A 21817-nucleotide genomic window follows, 5' to 3' on the forward strand; every position below is an offset into this window, starting at 1 on the left:
TGCTGATTGATGCCAATGTCAAGCTCCAATCTATGCCGCGTAAATCATAACATTGTGGGGTTTTTTTGTTTTACAGGGAAATAATACTGCAGCACGGGCGCTACGAATCGCAAGCCAAACGTCAGTTCTATTCCGGGCCATGGCTGACATGAGTCTAAACCGGTCCATAGATGCCCCCCCCCCCCACTAACCCTTCACCAACCCGCTCTGACCAGTGTGGTGAAATGTGGTTAAGCGACCCCCACGAACGACAGCTGTAGACCTGACATCGGGGACGGTGGGGTCCTGGTGCAAGGAATCAAATGGGGCCCCGTATTCAATTCCCCTGCCTCTCTTCCTATCCAAACTCCCGCATGGGTCCCGTGCAACCCGCGAGTAACTGGCGCATTTAAGATCAGAAATCGGTAGCGAGATGTAAACTACCTCGCCTGGTATGCAGGAGGTCGCGGGCTCGATCCCGACCCTGACGCCTGCTGTATATTTGGAATTTGCATGCTCTCCCCGGAGTCGCGTACATTTTTCTCCGGACCCTCGGGGTTTTCCTACACTTTTAGAAACATGCGTTGAGAGTATTTCGTCGCAATACATTTCCACATAAGCAACTTCGTTGAGCTATCATTTGTGGCCAAGTCGCTTCTGAAAAAGAGCTATACAGCTCTGTGAGCCTTACCTGGTAAAATTTTTACTGGTAGGAACCTCCTGGTTAGACCAGCCCACAGGGGATTATTGTGTCCGTCCGTCGTGCAGGGAGGGGCTGGGTGGGTAGGGACTGGGTGGGGAGGGGAGGGTGGGGAGGGGCTGGGTGGGGAGGGTGGGGAGGGGCTGGGTGGGGAGGGTGGGTGGGGCTGGATTGGGTGGTGGGAGGGGTGGGGCTGGGTCGGGAGGGGCTGGTCACCCTGTGGTGCCCTTATAAAACTCAACGTTTAACCTACTCACGCCGGCTTGTGCCCGCCCTCACAGTCGGCCATATTTGCGGAATACACCACGCCGTCGTTGACCCTGGCCATTGACCGAGCAACCCAACGTTCCTACCAGCTCCCGCCGCAGGAATGTTTATTTTTAGTTTTACAATCAGAATGTGTATTCATACTGGAGAAATCCGATGACCGATAATGCTCTTTTTCACAAATGTCAAGGAGGGGCAGGTCTACATATGTCCAGTAGGGGCAGGTCAGATGTCCAGTCGAGGCAGTTTCACTCGCACCGTCTGCGCACTCGATGTCTCCGCCACTGGACGCAGGGGCTCTGTGCGCGATTGTTATTTAATGGATGGATCGAGCGCCTCTTCTGGGAAGTCACACGCCTCATTGTTCGTGGGACATTCCGGCTGAAGCTTCTGAATAAAATAGTGATGCGTTGATGTCTTCCCGGATTGCACTCAGGGTAAAGAAAAAAATGACATTTAAGCGATGTCTCTGCTCCAGATGCATGTGCCATTGCCACGAGTGCACATTTCTCTCGGGATAGGTCGTTTTATTAATGTCTAAGAAAACCACTACCGCCCTTGATTATTTCAAGGTCGTTATTGTGAAAGATGCAGCCCTGTAATTGCTCACTCCACGACACTGCGAACGGAAGGGCCCCCACTAGAAGGAGCTTTGAAAGCCCCCTCGAGAGGGTATTTGGCCTACTCTTCCACGCTGGCCAGATATCTTGGAAGAGGTGGGGCTCACCCACACTTTTCCCCACCACAGGCGAGCTGCAGCTCGAGCAACTGTGGTGGACGGATAAGAGGTTATGGGATAAAAAAAAACTTGCACTATTATGTCGACTGCTGCACCAGATGAAATTGAACCGGCGTCCTCTGGATTGCTAGTCCAGTGTGCGACCCATGACAACACCACAGCAGAGATAGGACAACAAAAACCAGCCCCTCGTGCGCCGAAACAATACACGATTACAACCGAATTTGCAATCGAAATGAAATGTATTGAGCACGTGTTTGCGTAATGGAGCTGTTTTTGTCCCTTGAAGAACAATGATTTTCATAGCAGTCGACTTTTTTTCCATTGGTTATTCATAAAATGCTATGTTGAACGCCGTGCAAAAGATTTACATTGAATATTAATTATTTTAAAATGCTTGGGACACATTTCCATACTACTTTCTAGGTCAATTAGCCATATGCTTTTGAGTCAGTTGAGACGTAATTTTTGTTGAAATGTAGCAGCTCGGAAGCCGGCAGAGTTGTTTGATGTGATCTGTCAAAGGCTAAGCTCAAAACAAATTACAGTCGGTGCCGAGAGGCGGCCACACTCACCTGTCTTACCAAACAGGCTTAGTCAATGTGCCACAACACTCAATTCTTCACATTTCTGAGTAAAGCCAATGCCTCTTTAACATCCACATCCTTTTTCACAACAGAATTGCCTGCCACAGACGCACACCTAATTAGCGGTCATATTTGGGCACTAATTCAGTTGCCCATCTTTGTTCTGACCCGATTGACCTGCATGCTTCCTTCGGTTGATAAATGTTAATCTTCTTTAATCAAATTGTCATCCATGGGTAATATAAGAAGATTGCGATTTACAGTTAGGGTATATTACCTAATTTTTTCCCCTTCACTCTTAATAAACAGCTTATGTCAGGGGTGTGCCACGTGTGCTTTTAGGGGTTCGATCCGGTCTTACACGGCCTGCAAGCACGCAGGGCTCTTATGTACACACGCTCGGCAAACGTGGCCGGTCTGTTTGCCATGAATATGCTTATAATGATGCGAATGGGCGTCACGTTTGTGAACGTGACACTCTCGCAAATGCAACGAATGTCATGTCCGCAAGTTTCTTGACAATCTCTCGGTTCGCGAGGTGGGATTCTGAACCTGACCGCCACGTTCGAAAAAAAGGTTTCGCACCCCTGCCCTTCTTATATATCATGTCCCTTAACTGTGCACATTGTGGGTGTCAGCAGTGCTTTAGCAATCAACGCTCTTTTCTACCTTTTGCGGTATTTTAACATCTTATGTCCGCCATTGATATTCCTTTTTATAAACACGATGGTCATACAGCTGGCCCGTGACCGACCTCTTCAACTTGATTTTGACTGGACCCTGCAGGATAGTGTTGAAAAGTCCAACGGTTCTTCAAGGTTTCGATTTAAAGCTTTCATGACTGCAGGGATTCATCTTCTTGGTTCTTTCGGTAAAGTCACAAACACAACTGTCGGCAGTAGCAGAACATGCATGCCAACAGGGACACTCAATTGATTTTGACAACGTGGAAGTGTTGTGTAAAACTAGTTACTACTGGCAAAGACTAATTAGAGAATCGATTGCAATTGAGAGAAACAGAAATAACTTTAATCGCTCAGACAGCTACAGGCTTAGTGCGGCCTGGAAGCGTATTATTAAATAAGATAATTACAATTACTTATAAGGGAAACAATCATTAACTGATTACTAATGTAGCATAATCACAAAAACAACATTCCAAATGATTATTAATCTACAACTCGCATCGTAACAATAGCCTGATTACTAATCTAGTATATAATTACAATCACTCCCCCCTTGAATCTTTGCACCTGATGAGTTGATGAGTTAATGATGACGTCACCCTGCTGCTGCTCTATATAACGGGAGACAGCAGAGCCTCACCATTCTGGCGAATTGCCCGATGATGCTGATTGCGATTACCAGCGAAACGTCGTACTCAAATTGTAAATGTTGTGGCTTCAACACACCGGTGGGCTAAAGCAGTGAACTATTTGTCTTTGTCAACGTGACACATTTTTACTGATTGGCCGTGTCGGGTGGTGGAGGGTTACGACACATTTATAAATAAACGCGATCTAAACCCAAAAACGTTGATTATGAAATAAAACATAATAAAATAATTCTCACGTTTCGGCCACAACGGCTGCTTGCGTTGTGGCCGAAACGTCGTGAGAATTATTTTATTGTTTTATTTTTATTATTGTATTACTTCCCTTCTACGTGACTTTACCAAAAGAACCAAGAAGGTTCTTCAAGGGTTATGCCTAAACCAATGCACCTTCCGTTTCTTTTCTACGGCCAGTAGTGGTTCCTGTACCCAAATGTTGTCACATCTGCACAAAGCAACTCATTTGCACGAGTAATGCAAGGAGTTGGAAGTGGTCTTCAGAAGCACCACATCTCAAACGCCCACTCTCTTCTTGGGGTCATTTGTTAGTGTCTAGGATATGCCATATCTAGTATATTATTGTTCAAAATTAGATGAGTTTTCGACTTGAGAAATGTCTTTCGTTTTCCTGTTTTATATAATTCTCCGATCCGTTTTCTGTTTTCCCATAAATAAAAAGGCCACTCATTCCAGTGTTTCTCTTTTGACGTGTCCTTTAGCTACTGTTTTACAATTTTTCCCAGCACCCATCAACTTGTTCTTCACTCATTTCCATTCTACATGTTTCACCAGTCTTCGTCTGTGTTAGATCTGATTATTCCTCTGCTGACCCTGCAATGACATTTATATAAACTGCAGGCCAAAGATTGCAGGTATTCCTCCAAAACTGTTAAATTATTCAAGGGAGTGTGACAATAACTGGTCTCAATAAAGTTAAATAGGCATGGTGATTCGAGACAAGCCCTGTTTGACACCAACAAAGTATTGTCATCCACCAGAACGTATAAGTGACAAAACTGTTTAAATACAAACTTTATTGATGAAAAATGTGAAGATTTAAAACAAGTTAAACTGGTTGTAGGAAAAACACACTAACAGGAAAGTCTAAAAACATCTTAAACGTTTTAAAAACTTTAATCCATGGTCACTTTATAAGACACCATCATTTTAATCAGTTAAAACTTTGAAATATTTAATCAAAAATGATCATGAAACAAAATAAACACTTGTCAAACTGTAAATTGTTAAATTCCAGAAAATGTAAGAGATTAAAATATAGATATATGCAGGTGTGATAGGTTTACTCAACATTAGAACAGTGTTCATTAAAAATTGAGTAAAAAAAACCTGAAATAGTTGCAAGATAAAATTGCAGATTATGCCCAAGACCATGTTTTACTGCATTGGAGTAAGGAACACACCGTTTACGAACATCAATTTAAAATTCTGATGCAGACCCATCCCATTTTAACTTTACATACTTGGCACACGATGTAAATGTGTAAATATTTTTAGTACATTTTATATCACCACATGCCATCTGTGTTGTGCGCCCAACAGCAAATATCTTTCACTGCCCTATTACTCTTAATATCTTCATCTCTATTCCCCTCCCATGTCCTTCATCCCATTCATAGCTTTTCTGTTGAACTTCGTTTACGGTCTTGGAGTCAGGGGGCCAGCAGGACTGATGATTCAGGAAGACGTGTCCATTTTCACAGCTTATGTAAAAAGAAAATGCATATACACGTTCATGTCAATACCTCTACTGCAATATTGATTGTACAGTCATGAGCAGTTGACAAAGGCAGTGGTAAGACAGAGATATATTCAATAGGCCTTGTGCAGATGCATTGCTGCATTTTGTAAATGTCAGATGAACCACGAGACAATGTGTCCATGAGAAACGTGGTGTGTGTGGAAGTATTTTGTTATGACGTTCACTTGTGCAATTAACATCAGAATTATCAGTGAGGTACGGTTGTGGTATAACAGTGAAGGTGAAACAAGTAGTTAATTTAAAAAGCAGAAAAAACTATGCGAGAAGATTTCTTTGACTTACCTTCTCACCGTACAACTAATAACATGTTAGATTTTGCATTAAAAGCAAGAGTGGTAATGATATTTTTACATCCAGTAGCCGAGCGCGTGCGAGTTATTAACTGGAGAACATTACAAACGCATGTTAGCTCATGCAGAACAAACCGTACTGCATGCAGTGAAATCAAATCAAAGTACAAAATGTAATCGCGCAAGTCATTTGAGCTCACTCATATGGTATCACATTTAAAACGCAAACATTGCGAGCCAATCTATGGAGACATCACCGGCAGGGAAATTTTTCAAAAACAGTTTACACAAAAGACCAATGCATTCTTATATATTCATTTACATTTAAAGCGAAGTGAAATATTTCACGATAAATAGTATGTTATATTTACGCTTTCATGTAGTGAAACAAGTCGTTAATTACTATGGAGTTTTTAATTGCATAAAGTTTACATGTTTTTTTACATTAACAATGGCACCTTCTGGATTTTCATTCATAAAGTCAGCATAATGATATTCTAACCTGTCCCAGTAGAAATTTGAATGGTTTAATTGGCTTCTAATTGGCCTCCATAGCCACTGCAAGTCTTCCCACATGGAGCATCACCCTTAAATGAGCACCTGGTCTACATACCATTGCTCATAATTCAATAAATCCAGTATAATGTTATTCATCCACTAACCCCTTGTGTGCACGCGCTTGTTCAGCACATGTCCACTCAGCCACGTAATCGGCTAAAGGGAGAATAAATACTTCCACGATTCATTGCATTTTCAAAATAAGCAGTGCACAAATCACTTTGACCTGAAGTGCCGAATTTTCCAGCATTTTGTCACTCACTGGTGCAAATGTGGCCTCATTACCAGACTCCAGTAATGAACCTCAACACGAAGCAAAGTACCTTTGGAAAGTAATGATGCCCGATACCCTCACACTCATTCTAACTAAACTTAGAAATTTCTTAAAATCGAAATATATCAAGTGCATACATTTTTGTGCCAATGTGAAAACCACTGATGTGCACTAAAAGGATAGAGAAAAATGAAATACAGATAGCATTTTTTTTGGCTTACACTTGGCCAAGCTTCACGTCTACCTCGGGTACAAATGCCAAAATGCAACTTTAATGGATTACCATTTTTAGCCAGCTCGCTCTTTCTGGACTGCTCCACACACTTTTTGATCTCCAGTCCAATTGCTTTTGCCAGAGGTGGTGGCACTGCATTCCCAACCTGTACATCAGAGACACACAAAATAACAAAAGGCATGCTCAACACAATAATATATACAGGCCATACAAATATACATTTTGCTTTTAGCCCATTTGTACTGTGGAAGCAACTGCTCTAAGTGATCATCTATGGGTAGCAAGGTGGCAGGAGTGTTAACACTTGCACCTCACAGCAAAGACGTGTCTGGGTTTGTATGTTCTCCCCCTGGTTCTGAATATAGGTTTCTTACCAAAGCTAAAAAACCTACAATGTAACGGACCTGCTATTTGTATTTAGTTTGTTGTCCTTCCCCCGCACCTCCGATTAACACGGTTGGTACGTTCGAAGTTCAACATACATACTGTATTAGCCAGTTTAACACGTAGCAGGCTTTCGCGACCAATATCATCCATAATACAGGTTTTTTTGGGTTAGATCGCGTAAATATATAAATGTGTCGTTAAACCCGCCACAACCCACAACATTGTAAATGTTGTGGCTTGGCTCTCCAACACACCGGTGTGCTGTACTAGTAACGAATTGGAATGTCCTGTTTACGTGACAAACCCTACTAATTGGCTGTGTCGGGTGGTGGCGGGTTTAACGACACATTTATATATTTATGCAATCTAACCCAAAAAAACCTGTATTATGGTATTGGCCAAATATCCAAATGCTGAAATATTAACTACATATTACTCGATTGATAAAACACAAAGCAAAATTGACCCTGACTGCAAATACATGGCAGGACCCACCTGAGACTCAGTAAGGCTTTACTGGGTAAACAAGTGTTAAATAAACAACTCAAATTTACATTAAGTGGCCCATGCCAGGATCACAACTGGCAGCTTCTCCGCACTGTTGTTGCAATGCCCCACCAGTTACGGAATAGCTGTCGAGTCAACCTAAGAAAGGACACCAATTTCCATTGATGGTCAAGGCTATTAATATAATTGGCAGTGGTATATAGTGGAGCCAGAATTCCCACTCTGTGCAAACATATGCAAGAATATATACACACAACAACAAAAAGGAAAATGTATTAACTTGTTCATATCCATTGCTCAGAAAAGATGAAAATCAAAATCTGGTTTTGGCAATACAGCACATCAAATTGTCTTATTGGCAGCGTCGACTGACATGTTTAAGTACACACATCAGAAGCACAGCTGGAGCTTTGGAATTGGTCACTAAAATATTAGTGGTGTAAATATCTGGTTTTCTATTAAGTTCTACGCTTAAACTATAAATAACTTACATTTCTTCCTGCCTCAGCAGTCCGCCTGCTGTATTTTTTCACCTGAAGACGATTGCTTGTGTTGCGATCGACACATCGTGATTTTTTAAATTATTTTTCTATCTACGTGACTTTACCGAAAGACCCAAAGAGTATAAATTACTGTTAGGTGTGCAACTGTTTAATTGTTAGTAATCTAACAAGATAAGATCAATAATGTTCTGTTGCTTATCAATCCCCATGTTATAAAGGTGATTTACACAAAGTAGAATTCTGATGCTATTTTAGCACATCAGCATGGTATAAAATAGTATTGTAGTGAAGTTTTGAAGGCTACAAATTATTGCATGCTTTACCACATCATGATATTCCTTCTCATTTACAGGCAATTTGCTGCCAATAAATAAAGTTAAACTGGCAAAATAGATGGTTACATTCATAATTCCTCCTTATTTAACTCACAAGAACTGTACTCATAAATTACTACGACTGGCAGACAGAAAGAAGAATACATGGTTACAGGTTAAAAACTAAATTTAAACTGTAAAAAAAAGTGTGCTTGGGCAAGACATACCGCCTTAAGGGATAATGGCCAGTGGTCAAGAACAGCACCAGTGGCAGCAAAGGAATGGAACTAGGTCAACAGGACATCCACCGTGGAAGATGTTTCAATAAAATCATATCGTGTGCAAGTGCTCAGTGGATTGTCACATCACAGATCCACGAGAGATGGCAGTGGGTTGAGGAAAACTTTATCTACCAGTGGATCGATCATGTTTGATAATAATAACAACTCTGATATGCACAAACGCCCATTAAGCCAATGTGCTGCATGTTCATCTCGAGAAGAATGGCAGATGTGACAGCACCTGTCTGTGTTTGTCCAGGGTGTTCCCGAACAGGCGGTAGGTGTCGGGGAAGCCCTGTGAGCGCGCGCACTCCCGCACGCTCACCACCCTGTGCTGCTCGGGATGCAGCACGCGACCCTGAAATGGTAACACAGACACATGTACCAACGAGTAGAAACAAATGAAAAAAAATCACACGGGCAAAAAATGTCACGAACCTTCTCCTCCCCCGAGTCCTCCCATAGAGGAGGGTTACTCAAAAAACAGCCTGTATGACGTGAAAATGATGCAGCGCGTAGTGAAAACAGGGTCTAGTACGGCTTATGTTAAACCCGGCTTTTAGTTGGCCACCGACATGCTCTGATTTTACACCAACGAACTCCGTTCTAGGCCACTGTCACGCGAGCACGGGCCCAGCAATAGCTCCTAAGGGGAAACCCCCAAAGAGGCAACCTCTAAGGGGCAACCGCACCCATCGCATATCATGCTGCCTCATACTTGGAAAGAATAAAGTGGCCTCATAAAAGCACCGGAGCCCCATTTCTCCGTGGCTTTTTGACACCAAATGCACAATCTCCACGTTGTCCTATCTCGTGAGGGTAATGCCTTAAATCTAGTCCCGTAATTATGGCACTTATTGGCATGCGCGGGCACATTCTGTTGAAAACAAAATTCCAGCACTAATACAGTACTTGCACACACAGCAAATAACTAACGAAAAACGCTGCGTTGCGCTAACTCATGGCAACAGCCGGTAATATTACCTGCGGGACGTTTTGAATGTCCAGCCGAGGTAAAAAGATCTTAAGCTTTAGCTCCTCATAGACATCTAAATTCTAAATAGTAGCGAGAGCTAAACACTCTACACCCAGCACAGCGCAGAACACTGAAGAAACGTGATGAGGTGGGGTTCCACTAATACAGGAAATTAATAGAACTAGTATTGAACCGGAGCATACCGGCGGCCAACGTACAAATAAACCGTAACCACAATCGTCAGGGTGCGAACGCACACAGAAATGTGTTGCGAGAGAAATACAATTTAAGTACAAGTGCGGCACCATTGCTGAAGCCTACAGTGTGGGAAGGGGACGTTTGGCTGCACACCGATGCTTTTCCACCACTCCTGCTTGCTCTCATATAGGCCGCCATACAGCATATATCCCAGCTGTCAAGCGCAATGGGTAGTTATTGAAATCCCTGACATCATTAGGATGCCTCACCTGCTTGTGCACGAGCCAAGGGGTCAAAGTGGGTCGAATTTAACGTCAAGTTTAGCTCGTCCAGTGGACCCAATGTCCGTATCTTTTCCCATATTTTTTTGGTGTTGGAAGTCAGCTGTGGCTGCCAAAATTCACCCTGATGGACAGGTTGGCATTGCGACTTTAAATTTATCCCACCTGCTAAATCTGACAAACTACTTTTCACCCTTTCCCAATAACATTTTGTTCATGTCTTTGGTAATAAATATGTACTTGATTAAATATTCATATTCTTAAATACTTGTGATTATATAAATATGCTGCGATAATTATTTGTGCGACTATGAAGGGGCTGAGAATAAGTTGTTTTGCTACATATGTTGAGTGTTTGTTGGTGATGGTAATGACTAATATGAGGCTAAATTGAAATTAGCAATAAAACCCATATTCTTGGTTCTTTCTGTAAAGTCACGTAGAAGGGAAATAATAAAAATAAAACAATAAAATTCCCACGACGTTTCAATTGCAACACAGGCAGTCATCATCGGGTGTGAAAACCACAGCAAGAATTTTTTTGTAAAAAGTAGCGTTTTTTTCTTGCTGTGGTTTTCACACCTGATGATGATTGCTTGTGTTGCAATCGAAACGTCGTGAGAATTTTATTGTTTTATTTTTATTATTTTATTATTTCTCTTCTACGTGACTTTACCGAAAGAACCAAGAATATGAATCCCTGCAGTCACGAAAGCTTTAAATCGAAATGAAACCCATGTTAAAGCAACCCAAGCCTAATTTTTTTCAGTTATGTTACCTAGACACACCTCTCTCGGGCAGCTGAACCTTATTGTATTGCTTTGAGAAATGAGTTAAAAAGCCAAACACAACTTGTTTAAAAACATTTTGCAACTAATTCAAGTTGTATCATATTGCAGCAAGCTTTCAAGAAACAATTAAATAAAAAAACAAATGTGTTCAACAAAAGTACGGTTGAAATAATGCTGCTAACGGCAATTGAGGCAATAATTTAAGTTACATTAAAAGCAACAACAAAATCAACTTAGGGCGACAATATTGAGAAATTATCCAAAAAAATCAGACATGAAATACATTTCTGGCGGATACTGGGTGACAATGTTTCTTGGGCCGTGGAAATAATGTTGTTATACCTATTAAGCAGGAAGGCTGCTTTCCAATTTGGCTAACGCCATTAATCACCTGTAGCACATCTCCTGTGCACACCGAGAAGCAGTTAACCTGCAACCACTCGATTACCCGCACATTTATTAAGCAAATTGGCAAGTCTAAAATGCCTCGACTTATAAAACCACGGCTTTATTAATTTATAGATTTACAAAGCTGATTTTTCTCTCATCACAAAACTCATTAAAATTAAGTTGTGTGAAAAAAGCAGTCTGCTATAAATCATTTTGTTTTGGAAGCTGGCATTTATGAACAAGCTATGTTCATTAAGCATAAGCTTAATACACAATATATTGTAGCTGTAAACGCAGGTAGTTATGGTTACTTTAGTTATTCCTGGATTACAATTTTTGTGATACAACGTATTAAACTAGCATATCAAGCAGGCATTAATAAGACTTTTTTTTTAATTTTTAAGAAATGTAATTCTTCTATGGGATCACGCATCTAATGTTTATAATTTGGGACAAAGACTTTAAAAAAATGACTGCACTTTTGTGATTATTGCTTGTACATGACAAGAGCCTGATACCTACTCTTGACCAGTCTTAATATGCTCGGCTGTTCTTAGAAAATAAGATTCAGGAAATATTCTGGACAAGGTAATCACATGGATTTCATAACAAAGGTGTACATGTAAATGTAAACGTTTGTGTTTGCGTATAGGTCAGTGTTTGGATTCACTGCGGAAAGAAACACAGTCAGTAAGTGCAGCACAATGAATTGCCCTTTGCAAAGTTCAAGGACGATGCAACCCTTGGCTCTGCCACGTGTGGCTCAAGTTACCTGCTTTCCCATTGGCTCGGGGTTGGTGACGGTCGTGCTGAAAAAGCCATCCCACTCGAGCCGTCCATACAGACCGGCCCAGTGGTTGTGCCGATTTCCCGTGTGCGGCAGGCACCAGGGGATCAATGTGTTGAATTGCCGGTCCGCGGAGTCACACGGCTTGCCTGCAAGTGCGCGAAAGGGGGGGGGGGGGGGATTGGAGAGGATGATCACCACAAATGGTGGGGGGGAAAAACTGTTTGAGAGTAGTCCAAACACATTCCTGCGGAGGGAGCTGGTAGGAACGTTGGGTTGCTCGGTCACTCGGTCAATGGCCAGGGTTAATGGCGGCGTGGTGTATTATGCAAATATGGCCGACTGTGAGGGCGGGCACAAGCCGGCGTGAGTAGGTTAAACGTTGAGTTTTATAAGGGCACCACGGGGTGACCACCCCCTCCCCACCCAGCCCCACCCAGCCCCACCCCCCACCCAACCCCACCCTCCCCATCCAGCCCCTCCCTCCCTCCCCCACCCCTCCCATTTTCGGATGCACGACGGACAGACACAGATTCCCCTGTGGGCTGGTGGAACCAGGTGGTTCCTACCAGTATATGGTACGTTAAAACTTAATACCACAAAACAATAAACTCTGTAAAGGCAACGATTTTCTTTTTCATTTGAATTTGAAGACATTAATTCACACGCTAACTGCTAATTCTGGTGATCCATTAAAGGAATGGACTGTCAGACTTTAAGACCTGTCAGGAAAAACTGGGCCATCAGACGTTTGTGTAGTCTGCATCATTTATTACTGATAAATTGTTAAAGCCATGATTTGGCACTCAATTCAAGGCATGCACCAAATTAAGCCGAGCCAAATATTTCATAGTACATTTCATACTGCATAACAAGTATTACAATATACCTACTCACTGCATTCAAGGAAATTCTTAACTCCTGCCCAAATCACCACTTAAGTTAAGCTTATTATAATAGCTAAAGCGTGCTTTATTCTCCTCAAAAAAAGAGATGTATTACTTTACAGGTAAATGATGAATTATTTCCAACTTTATGTATTTATAACTGTGCAATTCACCCAATGGACCATAGTGGATAATCGTATTAAGCCTCGCTTACGGGAAATGTTCATGATGCGAAGATGAGTGGAAAATTAGAATGCTTGAGTGACTGTTTTCAATTGCTCTTAGTGGCGGTCAATGAGAAAAATGGATCACAGTACATAAAATTATCGTCTCTCCAGAGAAAGAGGTATGCACAGCTCAAGATCATCAAACATTGGCAATGCGGTTCCCCGTTATTTTTCTTCATTAAACACTCCTGACAAGATCATCTAGCCTCGCGTGCTTCTGTGCTATGTGCGTGTCCCTACACGACAACACAAGAAAAGTGCTTAATATGCAGCAGTCAATTCTGGCACAAATGTGGAGAAAAGGCACAGTCTGCGGTGGCTTAATTGAGACCCATGTGGTTACTGGTATCGATCGCAAATAAATATTTACGCCCTTAAATGCTTAGTCAGGAGAATTTTAAACCAGTTGAAACATTTCTAACAGCTTGAGATAAAACTATTAAATATAAAAAAAAGCACGAGTGGCAAAATGATACATCAAACAGTTAGTTAATACCACTTTGTTGGAAGTCAAAAGTGGTTGTTCTGCGGAGGGACTCATCTGCACAAGAATCTAGAATTGCAACCACCTGCTTAGGAGAGCCAAATATATATGTGTATATATATTTAATTTGCAGGTGTTCTGGAAGCCCCACAGTGTGACGTGCCAACTAGCTATAAGCCATTCTCGCTATTCTCTGTAAAGAAGGGCTGTTGGTCAAAATGTTAGCCTACTAAATATATTCTCCATTATGAGGCAGTGATACCGATTGACGTGGTGAGTTTTTTTACTTGTGCCTGTGATCCACTGCAAATGCAGTCACCTATTATTCTTGTTTTGTCAAATACTGATTTGTGCACCGAGACACTCTCTGGGCCAAATTCAGATCTTGAAATGGTTTGAAACAGCTTTGATGTTTTTTCCCACTTTGTAAGGAATGTAATACATATTTTTTTATCAGAGTTTTTTTTTGGGTTAGAGCGCGTAAACATAAACGTGTAGTTAAACCCGCCACCAACTGACATGGTCAATGAGTAAGGTTTGCCACATAAATAAAACATGCCAATCTGTTGCTACTACAGCACACCAGTGTGTTGGAGAGTAAACCCACAATAATTACAATTTGAGCACAACGTGTCGCTGGTGATTACAACCAGCCTCATCAGGCGATAGCCAGAATTGTGAAAAAGTCTTCCTGTTTCGGTCTTAAATAGATTAAAGGTGATGTCATCACTGTAAGGCTATCAGGTGCAAATACCAGAGGGGGGGGGGGGATTAATGTCATCATATAAGTCGTTTTTTCTCCCAAAAACAGAACGGTAAAGGCCATTTCACCAACGCGCCACCTCTGAACGTCAGCCGTACCCTCGGAGCAGGAGCAGACTCCGCGCAGCATCGCTGAGCCCTTGCCGTTCTTGCGGTCGTGGTGCGTGTAGCGCAGGATCTTGGAGGTGGTGCCGTCGGACAGTCGCACCTCGATATTGGGCAGGTCACGCCAGTCCGAGCCGGGCGCCAGCGGGATGTAACGCATGCGTGCCTCCACAAGTGGGCTCAGGTCCTGCAAAGTACCAAATGCGGAGTTTTAGTCAGCGATGTTTAAACCAAGGTATTTACTCGCCTAATTTTTTATGCCCCCGAATTAATTGCGGCACTCGTTTCCATCGTTGATATAAAATATATAATAATGCAATTTATTTCTGCAGGAAAGCTTTGTTGAATCTCAAGGACTTCCAAAAGGGTCGGATGTTATAATGTTTGTCAAATTCCTTTTTTAGCAATGCATTGCATTTGGGAGGAAACAAGTACCCAGAGAAAACCCAAGCAATAAAGGTCTGTGCAAACAGAATTACATATGTTTTACTGTACCAGCTCACAGGGGGTTTGGGAGTAAACTGGCAAACGTTTTTTGCCAAGGCATTCCTCTTACAACTAGTGTCTTTCGCCGAGTTGGTTAGAGAGGACATGAATACAGGGCAACTCAGTATGGATAAAACGTATTGATTTCACTATTGACAAAGGTTTAATTTGTGTTGTTCTCCCTTCTATGCCTAGTACAGTGTTTTAAGAACAAATTTGAGGGTTCATCCATTGATAACAAGAACAAAAACCCAAAATAACATCACAACTGTACTCCACTGCCCATTAAACACTCCTGCACACCCGCGCTGCCGATCCACTGTTTTGGCTGTTATAAAGCGCCGCACGGTTTTCAACAACGTGCGTGGGAGACCTCCAGGGAATGGTGCTCCAGGCACGTGGCCCAGCACACGCACTCAGCCGCCAACGCCCACCCACATACCAGGGGCTGAATATCACCGTACCCCAGCGGATGCAGCGTTCTAACAGCACAGGCTGCACACCGTGTCAAACAACGCTCAGCAAAAGCCACCGGGGAGGGGGGGGGGGTGAGCCAAAGACTGGCTCGCTACACCCAACTGCAGAATGTAAACCTATTGAGCGTTAACTAACACTGATGAAATCAATTTTGAAAGCACACTTTTTTCTGAAACCGATGTCTTTATAAAAGGTGTGTCATTGATGTCATCTTTCATGTTAACCCCCTTTCATGTTCACGGTGGAATGAAGCAAATCGAAAGCAAAAAAAAAACCCAAGCACACTGCATCACGTAATCTGAAGTGTTTGTTAACATTCAATTATTCGTCAAGGAATGGCTGAAGGCAAGTGTGTGTGGTCATTAACTGCAATGGTTGAGCGTGTTTTTAGGTCGCTTTGGCCAAGCTGTTATGTTCTATAAATATGGTTCCACAAAAAGGTTGGAGAGGGTAAGGAAGGAGAGGACTCGATCAGCATCTAGTGTTCCCAGTTTTATCTCGCCAAGCTGATTGTGCAGGCTACAGGGTTGATGGTGCAGACTGACATAAGCATGCGGATCAATAAACACATTGGACAGCTCAAAACAATGGGGGGGGGGAATAAAAAAGCACCGTCAAATCCCACTATCCATGCAGATTTTGTTAGCTAGTATTGTGGAATTGAACATTTGGTAAATGCACGAGGGACATTAATAACCAGATCACGTAGCGGAGCTGTAAATAATTGCACCATTGCACATATTATTTTCTTTGTACCTTGCACCCTTGGTTTTGCATGCTTCATTTTTTTTGTCATGTTGGTCTTCCAAAAGGGAGACCGTCCTGAGAGACCAATCTATAGCATAATCATTTTACAGCTGTGCTTGTGTCTTCAAGGCACCATACTACACAGTGCAGACTTCAACTATAAGCCTCTCTCTACCCTAATGGAGAGCCATTGTTAAAAATGTTACTTAATATAGGAACTCATCTTCTTGGTTCTTTCGGTAAAGTCACGTAGAAGGGAAGTAATAAAATAATAAAAATAAAACATAATAAAACAATTCTCACGACGTTTCGGCTACAACGCAAGCAGCCGTCTTCAGGTGAAGAATGAGACACTACCATTCTTCACCTGAAGACGGCTGCTTGAGTTGTAGCCGAAACGTCGTGAGAATTGTTTTATTTTTATTATTTTATTACTTCCCTTCTACGTGACTTTAACGAAAGAACCAAGAAGATGAATCCCTGCAGTCACGAAAGCTTTACATCGAAATATAGGAACTGTTTTATGCTTGAATAAAATTGCCAATGTAGAGCCTTAATTTCTCTCACTGGATTACCACCTGTTTTAGAAAAGGTTAGGGCAGCCGACTGAGGACTGATTTACTGACAGTTGCTCTGCATATGCCGTTAAATCCAAAGCTCTCACTTGAGCAGCACATTGGATTTTATGTGTGCAAGCGAATTAAAATGCAAGTCAACAAAAAACGTAGCAAGGTGGCTCAGAAGTCAGAGAAACAAGGCCAGCATGACTGAGATCCTGAGTTTGAGTATGGGTAACATACATTTTTAGAAATGGTTCCGAGATCGATAATTAGGATTATTCCAGCTTTGAGAATACAACATTTAACTTTATAATTACAAGAAACTCACTTGGCTGGGCATAAAAGAGCATGCCTACATTGTGTAAATAAAGGGGCCTAATAAAATAACATTCTAAAAGTAGTTACGTGACATTCTAGGGGGCTATTCTCTGATACAAGGTGGTACACCACTAGAAGCTTGAATTCAGAAATGCCATTTCCTAGTCTCATGACATGACGTTGATACCACAACCAGAATATAATCGAAAGGGGGGGAGAAATACATCAAGATCAATGTTTGTCAATGACACACTGTGGGTACTGGCCTTGCAGATGTGGTCGCGCAGTATTGGCTGGTATTGCATGCCACGGATCTGCCGCTGGAACCAGGACTGTGGCTCGCTGTTGTAGGAGATCTCAAGCGCCGAGGCTCCGTTGCGAATCTCGGGAAGGTCCGACATGGTGTCCCGTACGGTGATTGTGCGGAACGGAGCAGAGGACACCCTGCATTCAGCAGCAAAATATATGCATGTGTCCATAAGCATGTGCTCAGCAGGACGTGGATTCACAAGCGCTATATATTTGTTTGTCGCATCCCTAGAACCCATTGCTTTTTTGCCCGCCTTACGAATTTTAATGGTGTCAAGCGAGTATTCGTATTATGACAACTAATGAGACTAATATTGTCTACAACAGCGGTAGTAAATGTTTACAATCCCCAACACAAAACCACGATGGGATTTCTGCAATTAGTCTCCAGAAACAGAACACAATGCCTAAAGGGATCATTGGGACTGTAGAATTTCTAGCATTTTTAAAAATACAGAAATGCCAAAGCATGGAATTGCCAAAGCATGCAATCTAGTGGCGATCCTGGGAATTGGCAATAATTATTAGGGTGTACAAATCTAATTTATTTAAACGGAGTTGCAGGATCCACTTACAGAATCACCACAAATAGTATTGAGCATTCTGGATGCTCCATTCAAATTAAGGGGATTCCAGTAGATTCCAAGAACTGGAACAAGACAGGACGCTAACACTGCTATAATGGAGATATTAATATGGCACTCCAGGGTAAAAGAATAACGATCTCTGCAAGGATTATCCATGGAAGAAAAATAGGATTCAAATTATATTCCTGCAAAAAAAAAACTCCCAGCACGAGTTCACACATATATCAATGCACTTTAAAATCGACTCAAAAAGTAATAATGGTTTGGTGCTCTAACTAGTCATTAGGTACAGGAAAGCTTGTACCCGAGTAAATGTTACCCCCAAAAAATAATGAACATACATTCACAACCATTTTGGCTTACAATCACTAAAAAATCAGCATTGATCCAGCCCTGCTACATTAATTTTCCTTGAAATTAAATTTTCCACTGCTGTGTGAAGCCCATTGAATGTTCTACCGCTGTGCAAAGCTTTCTTGGTCTCCCACTGGGCTCCCAATGAGTAAAGCTTGATATGTGGCAAGGAAAGATGGCAGTGGTTTCTGGAGTGCAGCGAGCAAGGAGATATAAGGTATTCTTCTTCTTTAGTGCTGCCTAACGGCGTGTGCGACTTCACGATGATATTGGTCCCGGTCTAGCACGGCGTGTAGAGTTTGTGCTCTTGTTAATTGTAGCCATGTTTTGATGTTACTGAGCCATGTCGTTTTTGGCCGTCCTGGTCGTTTTTTCCCTTCGATTTTTCCTTCCAGGATTTGCTTTAATAGCTGGTATTTGTGGTCGTTTCGGGCAATGTGGCCTAGGTAGTAACACTTCCTGCTAATGATGGTCTTCAGCAGTTGCCTGTCAGTGCCCATATCTTGCAGAACTTGTGTATTGGTGGTTTTGGCTGTCCATGGGATTTTCAGCATCCTTCGATACAGCCACATCTCGAAAGCTTCGAGCCTTTTTGTTGCTGTTGTTGTCAGTGTCCACGTCTCTACTCCGTACAGCAAAATTGACCAGATGTAGCATTTCAGTGTGCGCAGTTTCAGTGATGTACTCAAGTTGCAGTCTGCAAGGAGTGTTTTCCATTTATATATAAGGTTACATAGTTATTATACCATTTGTTTACCCAGGAAAGTCTCACCCGAGACTCAGGACTCTTTTTTTCTGGAGGGTCCTACCAAGTTTTCACACTAAGGGGTGAAGATTGCTATGCATATTCGGATAGTTATCTGCAGGTACATAAAAACATTTGGACTAGCACGACATCGCACAACGGCCTACTCTTGCGAATTACGTCATGGGATCTCTTTAACATCCACTGTGAAGCTGAAAGTGAGTATTTGTGTGGTTAATACGCCCCGCAACATTAATCAGGGCAGCCACTGTGAACCTCTGCAACAAACAGCAAACACACTACGACTGCTGGACCATGTCAACGTCCAAGTTAGAAAGGCACAAAGCGGATTAAAAAGCATCGGTAAACTGTTCTTAACAAGATAATTATTACACAATCTTTCCTTCGCAGTATTATTCTGCATCGATTAACTTATGCATGGGTTTATCCAGGAAGTCCGATTTTCTCACATACACATGCCAAATCTGCTCATGAGCATAACTGTGCAAATATCCCATTGTACAAAAAGTCTTCTGGAAAAGATTGCTGACACTCGGTGATGTTTTCCTGGGTAAAAGGCATTATTATTACTCTACAATTGATGCTCCACTGCATGCGAGCGTTGCGTACTTGGTGACGTTGCTGACGTATTTCTTGTCGCCGACCACGACGCTGAGCTGGCAGGCGCGCGGGGCGAACACATGCAGGGGCGCGGGGTAGAACGGCAGCTTCTCTCCTGGGGCGGCTGCGAGGATTATCGCCCTGCGCCGCGTCTGCGCCACACCGTACTGCCCAGCCTGTGGGCACATCACCAGCAATGCCATAACGCTGCATCCACAGCAAAGGGAGGGCACACTCCCATCAACTGTACAGACCAATCTTGATTTGAAGCTTTCGTGACTGCAGGAATCCATACTCTTTGTTTTTTTTCGGTAAATTCATGTAGGTCGAAAAATAAAATAAAAAATTATATATCACGACGTTTCGATCGCAACACAAGCGGTCGTCCTCAGGCTGAAAAAATAACCCAGCAGTGGAACTGCTCAACCAGGAACTACAGACCAGTGGATTGTTTTGTCCCAGACCAGGGGTCGGCAACCAAAATAACAAGTAGCCATTTTTTCCAATTCGGTAAAAAAAAAAAATTCAAGAGCCGCAATCCACACGAATATGAAACGGTCCTTAATAAATAACGTCACGAAGTAGTCCTTAAAGAGCCGCATGTGGCTCCAGAGCCGCAGGTTGCTGACCTCTGTCCCAGACAGATTTCTACCCTCAAAGCTCTGGCTCAGCACAGTCAAATAACACTAGCACACATTCATCCAGTAAAATAATTTCCTCACTTTCCAAGTGACCAAACTTGGTTTTAACACATGGTGTTCTGTGTACTGGCACACTCATTTAACCATAATAATTTTCAGCCATTTGTCAATTTACTGCTGGATAAAAGCCTCGCCATGCCATGCTGGCATTAAGGGGTTGTTTGGCCACACTTTACCACGCTGGTCAGAGGTGGGTTGGTTGGCGAAGAGGAGAACAAGAAACGAGCACTACATTGAGTCCGCACATGTGCACATTCCTACCACATGTTATAAAGAGGGTGAAGTTGGCATGGAACGAAAAATACCCTGAATTTCAGTATCCCAGTAACTGCGAGGCTGTACAAATCCTACAAATAATATAATTACAACTGAGGAAAACAAAATGTACTCCTTTGAGCTGTTCTTTTACAGCAGCTGTAATCCTGTTTATAGGCATTCGTTTTCATTGCAACTTAGTTTCAGCGATCCCAAACACAACCATGTTATCTTTAATAACCTTTATATTGCTTTACACAAGTTTTTTTTACACAACTATTGGAAATATATCAAAGGAACTAAAAATAAAGGTTTTCCCAGGCATCACAGTGGTGACTCGATCACAGTGGTTCTTTATTTTAAAGGACAAGTTATACATCAAGTGAACAAATGTCACCACAACCGAGGGAACGCATCCCTCTGTTTTACTTCTCCATTCCTGTCTGGAGGTCAAAGTAAAATATGAGCACAGGAAAATGTATGTATGTATGTATGCAGAACTTATTTCACACCGTACATAGCCAAACATGCTAATCAGAGGTGCAGGGAAGGTCAACAAACTAAACACAAATAGCAGTTCTAAAAAAAGTTTTCAATCAGAATTTAAAAGTATATAGCTGCAGTGGCTTCCTAACATTTGAAGGAAGAGCGTTCCATACAGCCACAAAAGCGCATCTGAAAGCGTGCAATGCAGTGACTGTCTTTTTGTTCGATGGCCGGCTAAAAACTGCTGCGAGGATGGCTGGAATGTGACATAAAAGTGGGTGCCATTTAGAGCCATTGTTAACTTTGGATTTACTGCATGGCCATATCAGTTATAATTGCACGGAGCTATTCTCTAATTTAACGATTCTGTCTTTGCTAAATATACAGTGTTGCGATCTTGATTTCAAGCTTTCGTGACTGCAGGAATCCATACTCTTTGGTTCTTTCGGTAAAGCGACCGTCTTCAGATGAGCGAGAAGACGGTCGCTTGTGTGCGATCAAAACGTCGTGATATATAAATGTTCTACCTACGTGACTTTACCGAAAGAA

The 21817-nt window shown here is 42.2% G+C and overlaps 1 protein-coding gene across 2 annotated transcripts in view; it reads right to left on the bottom strand.

Annotated features, from left to right (window-relative positions):
• Positions 1–4630: 4630 nt before the first annotated feature.
• The window catches only part of DNMT1 (DNA methyltransferase 1), a 56380-nt gene continuing 39193 nt past the window's right edge, over positions 4631–21817 (bottom strand). For both annotated transcript variants that reach the window (XM_061550601.1, XM_061550599.1), the window contains exons 28-34: positions 19836–20002; positions 17477–17654; positions 14617–14809; positions 12143–12306; positions 8976–9092; positions 6791–6887; positions 4631–5326 (exon numbers count right to left, since the gene is read on the bottom strand). In XM_061550601.1, the coding sequence (XP_061406585.1) occupies positions 5301–5326; positions 6791–6887; positions 8976–9092; positions 12143–12306; positions 14617–14809; positions 17477–17654; positions 19836–20002 (942 nt within the window). In that variant the 3' untranslated portion in view covers positions 4631–5300. The remainder of the gene's footprint in view (positions 5327–6790; positions 6888–8975; positions 9093–12142; positions 12307–14616; positions 14810–17476; positions 17655–19835; positions 20003–21817) is intronic.

The sequence above is a fragment of the Lethenteron reissneri genome, chromosome 12, assembly GCF_015708825.2.
Source record: "Lethenteron reissneri isolate LAM-NWPU_2019-01 chromosome 12, ASM1570882v1, whole genome shotgun sequence".
In the NCBI taxonomy this organism is placed as follows: Eukaryota; Metazoa; Chordata; class Hyperoartia; order Petromyzontiformes; family Petromyzontidae; genus Lethenteron; species Lethenteron reissneri.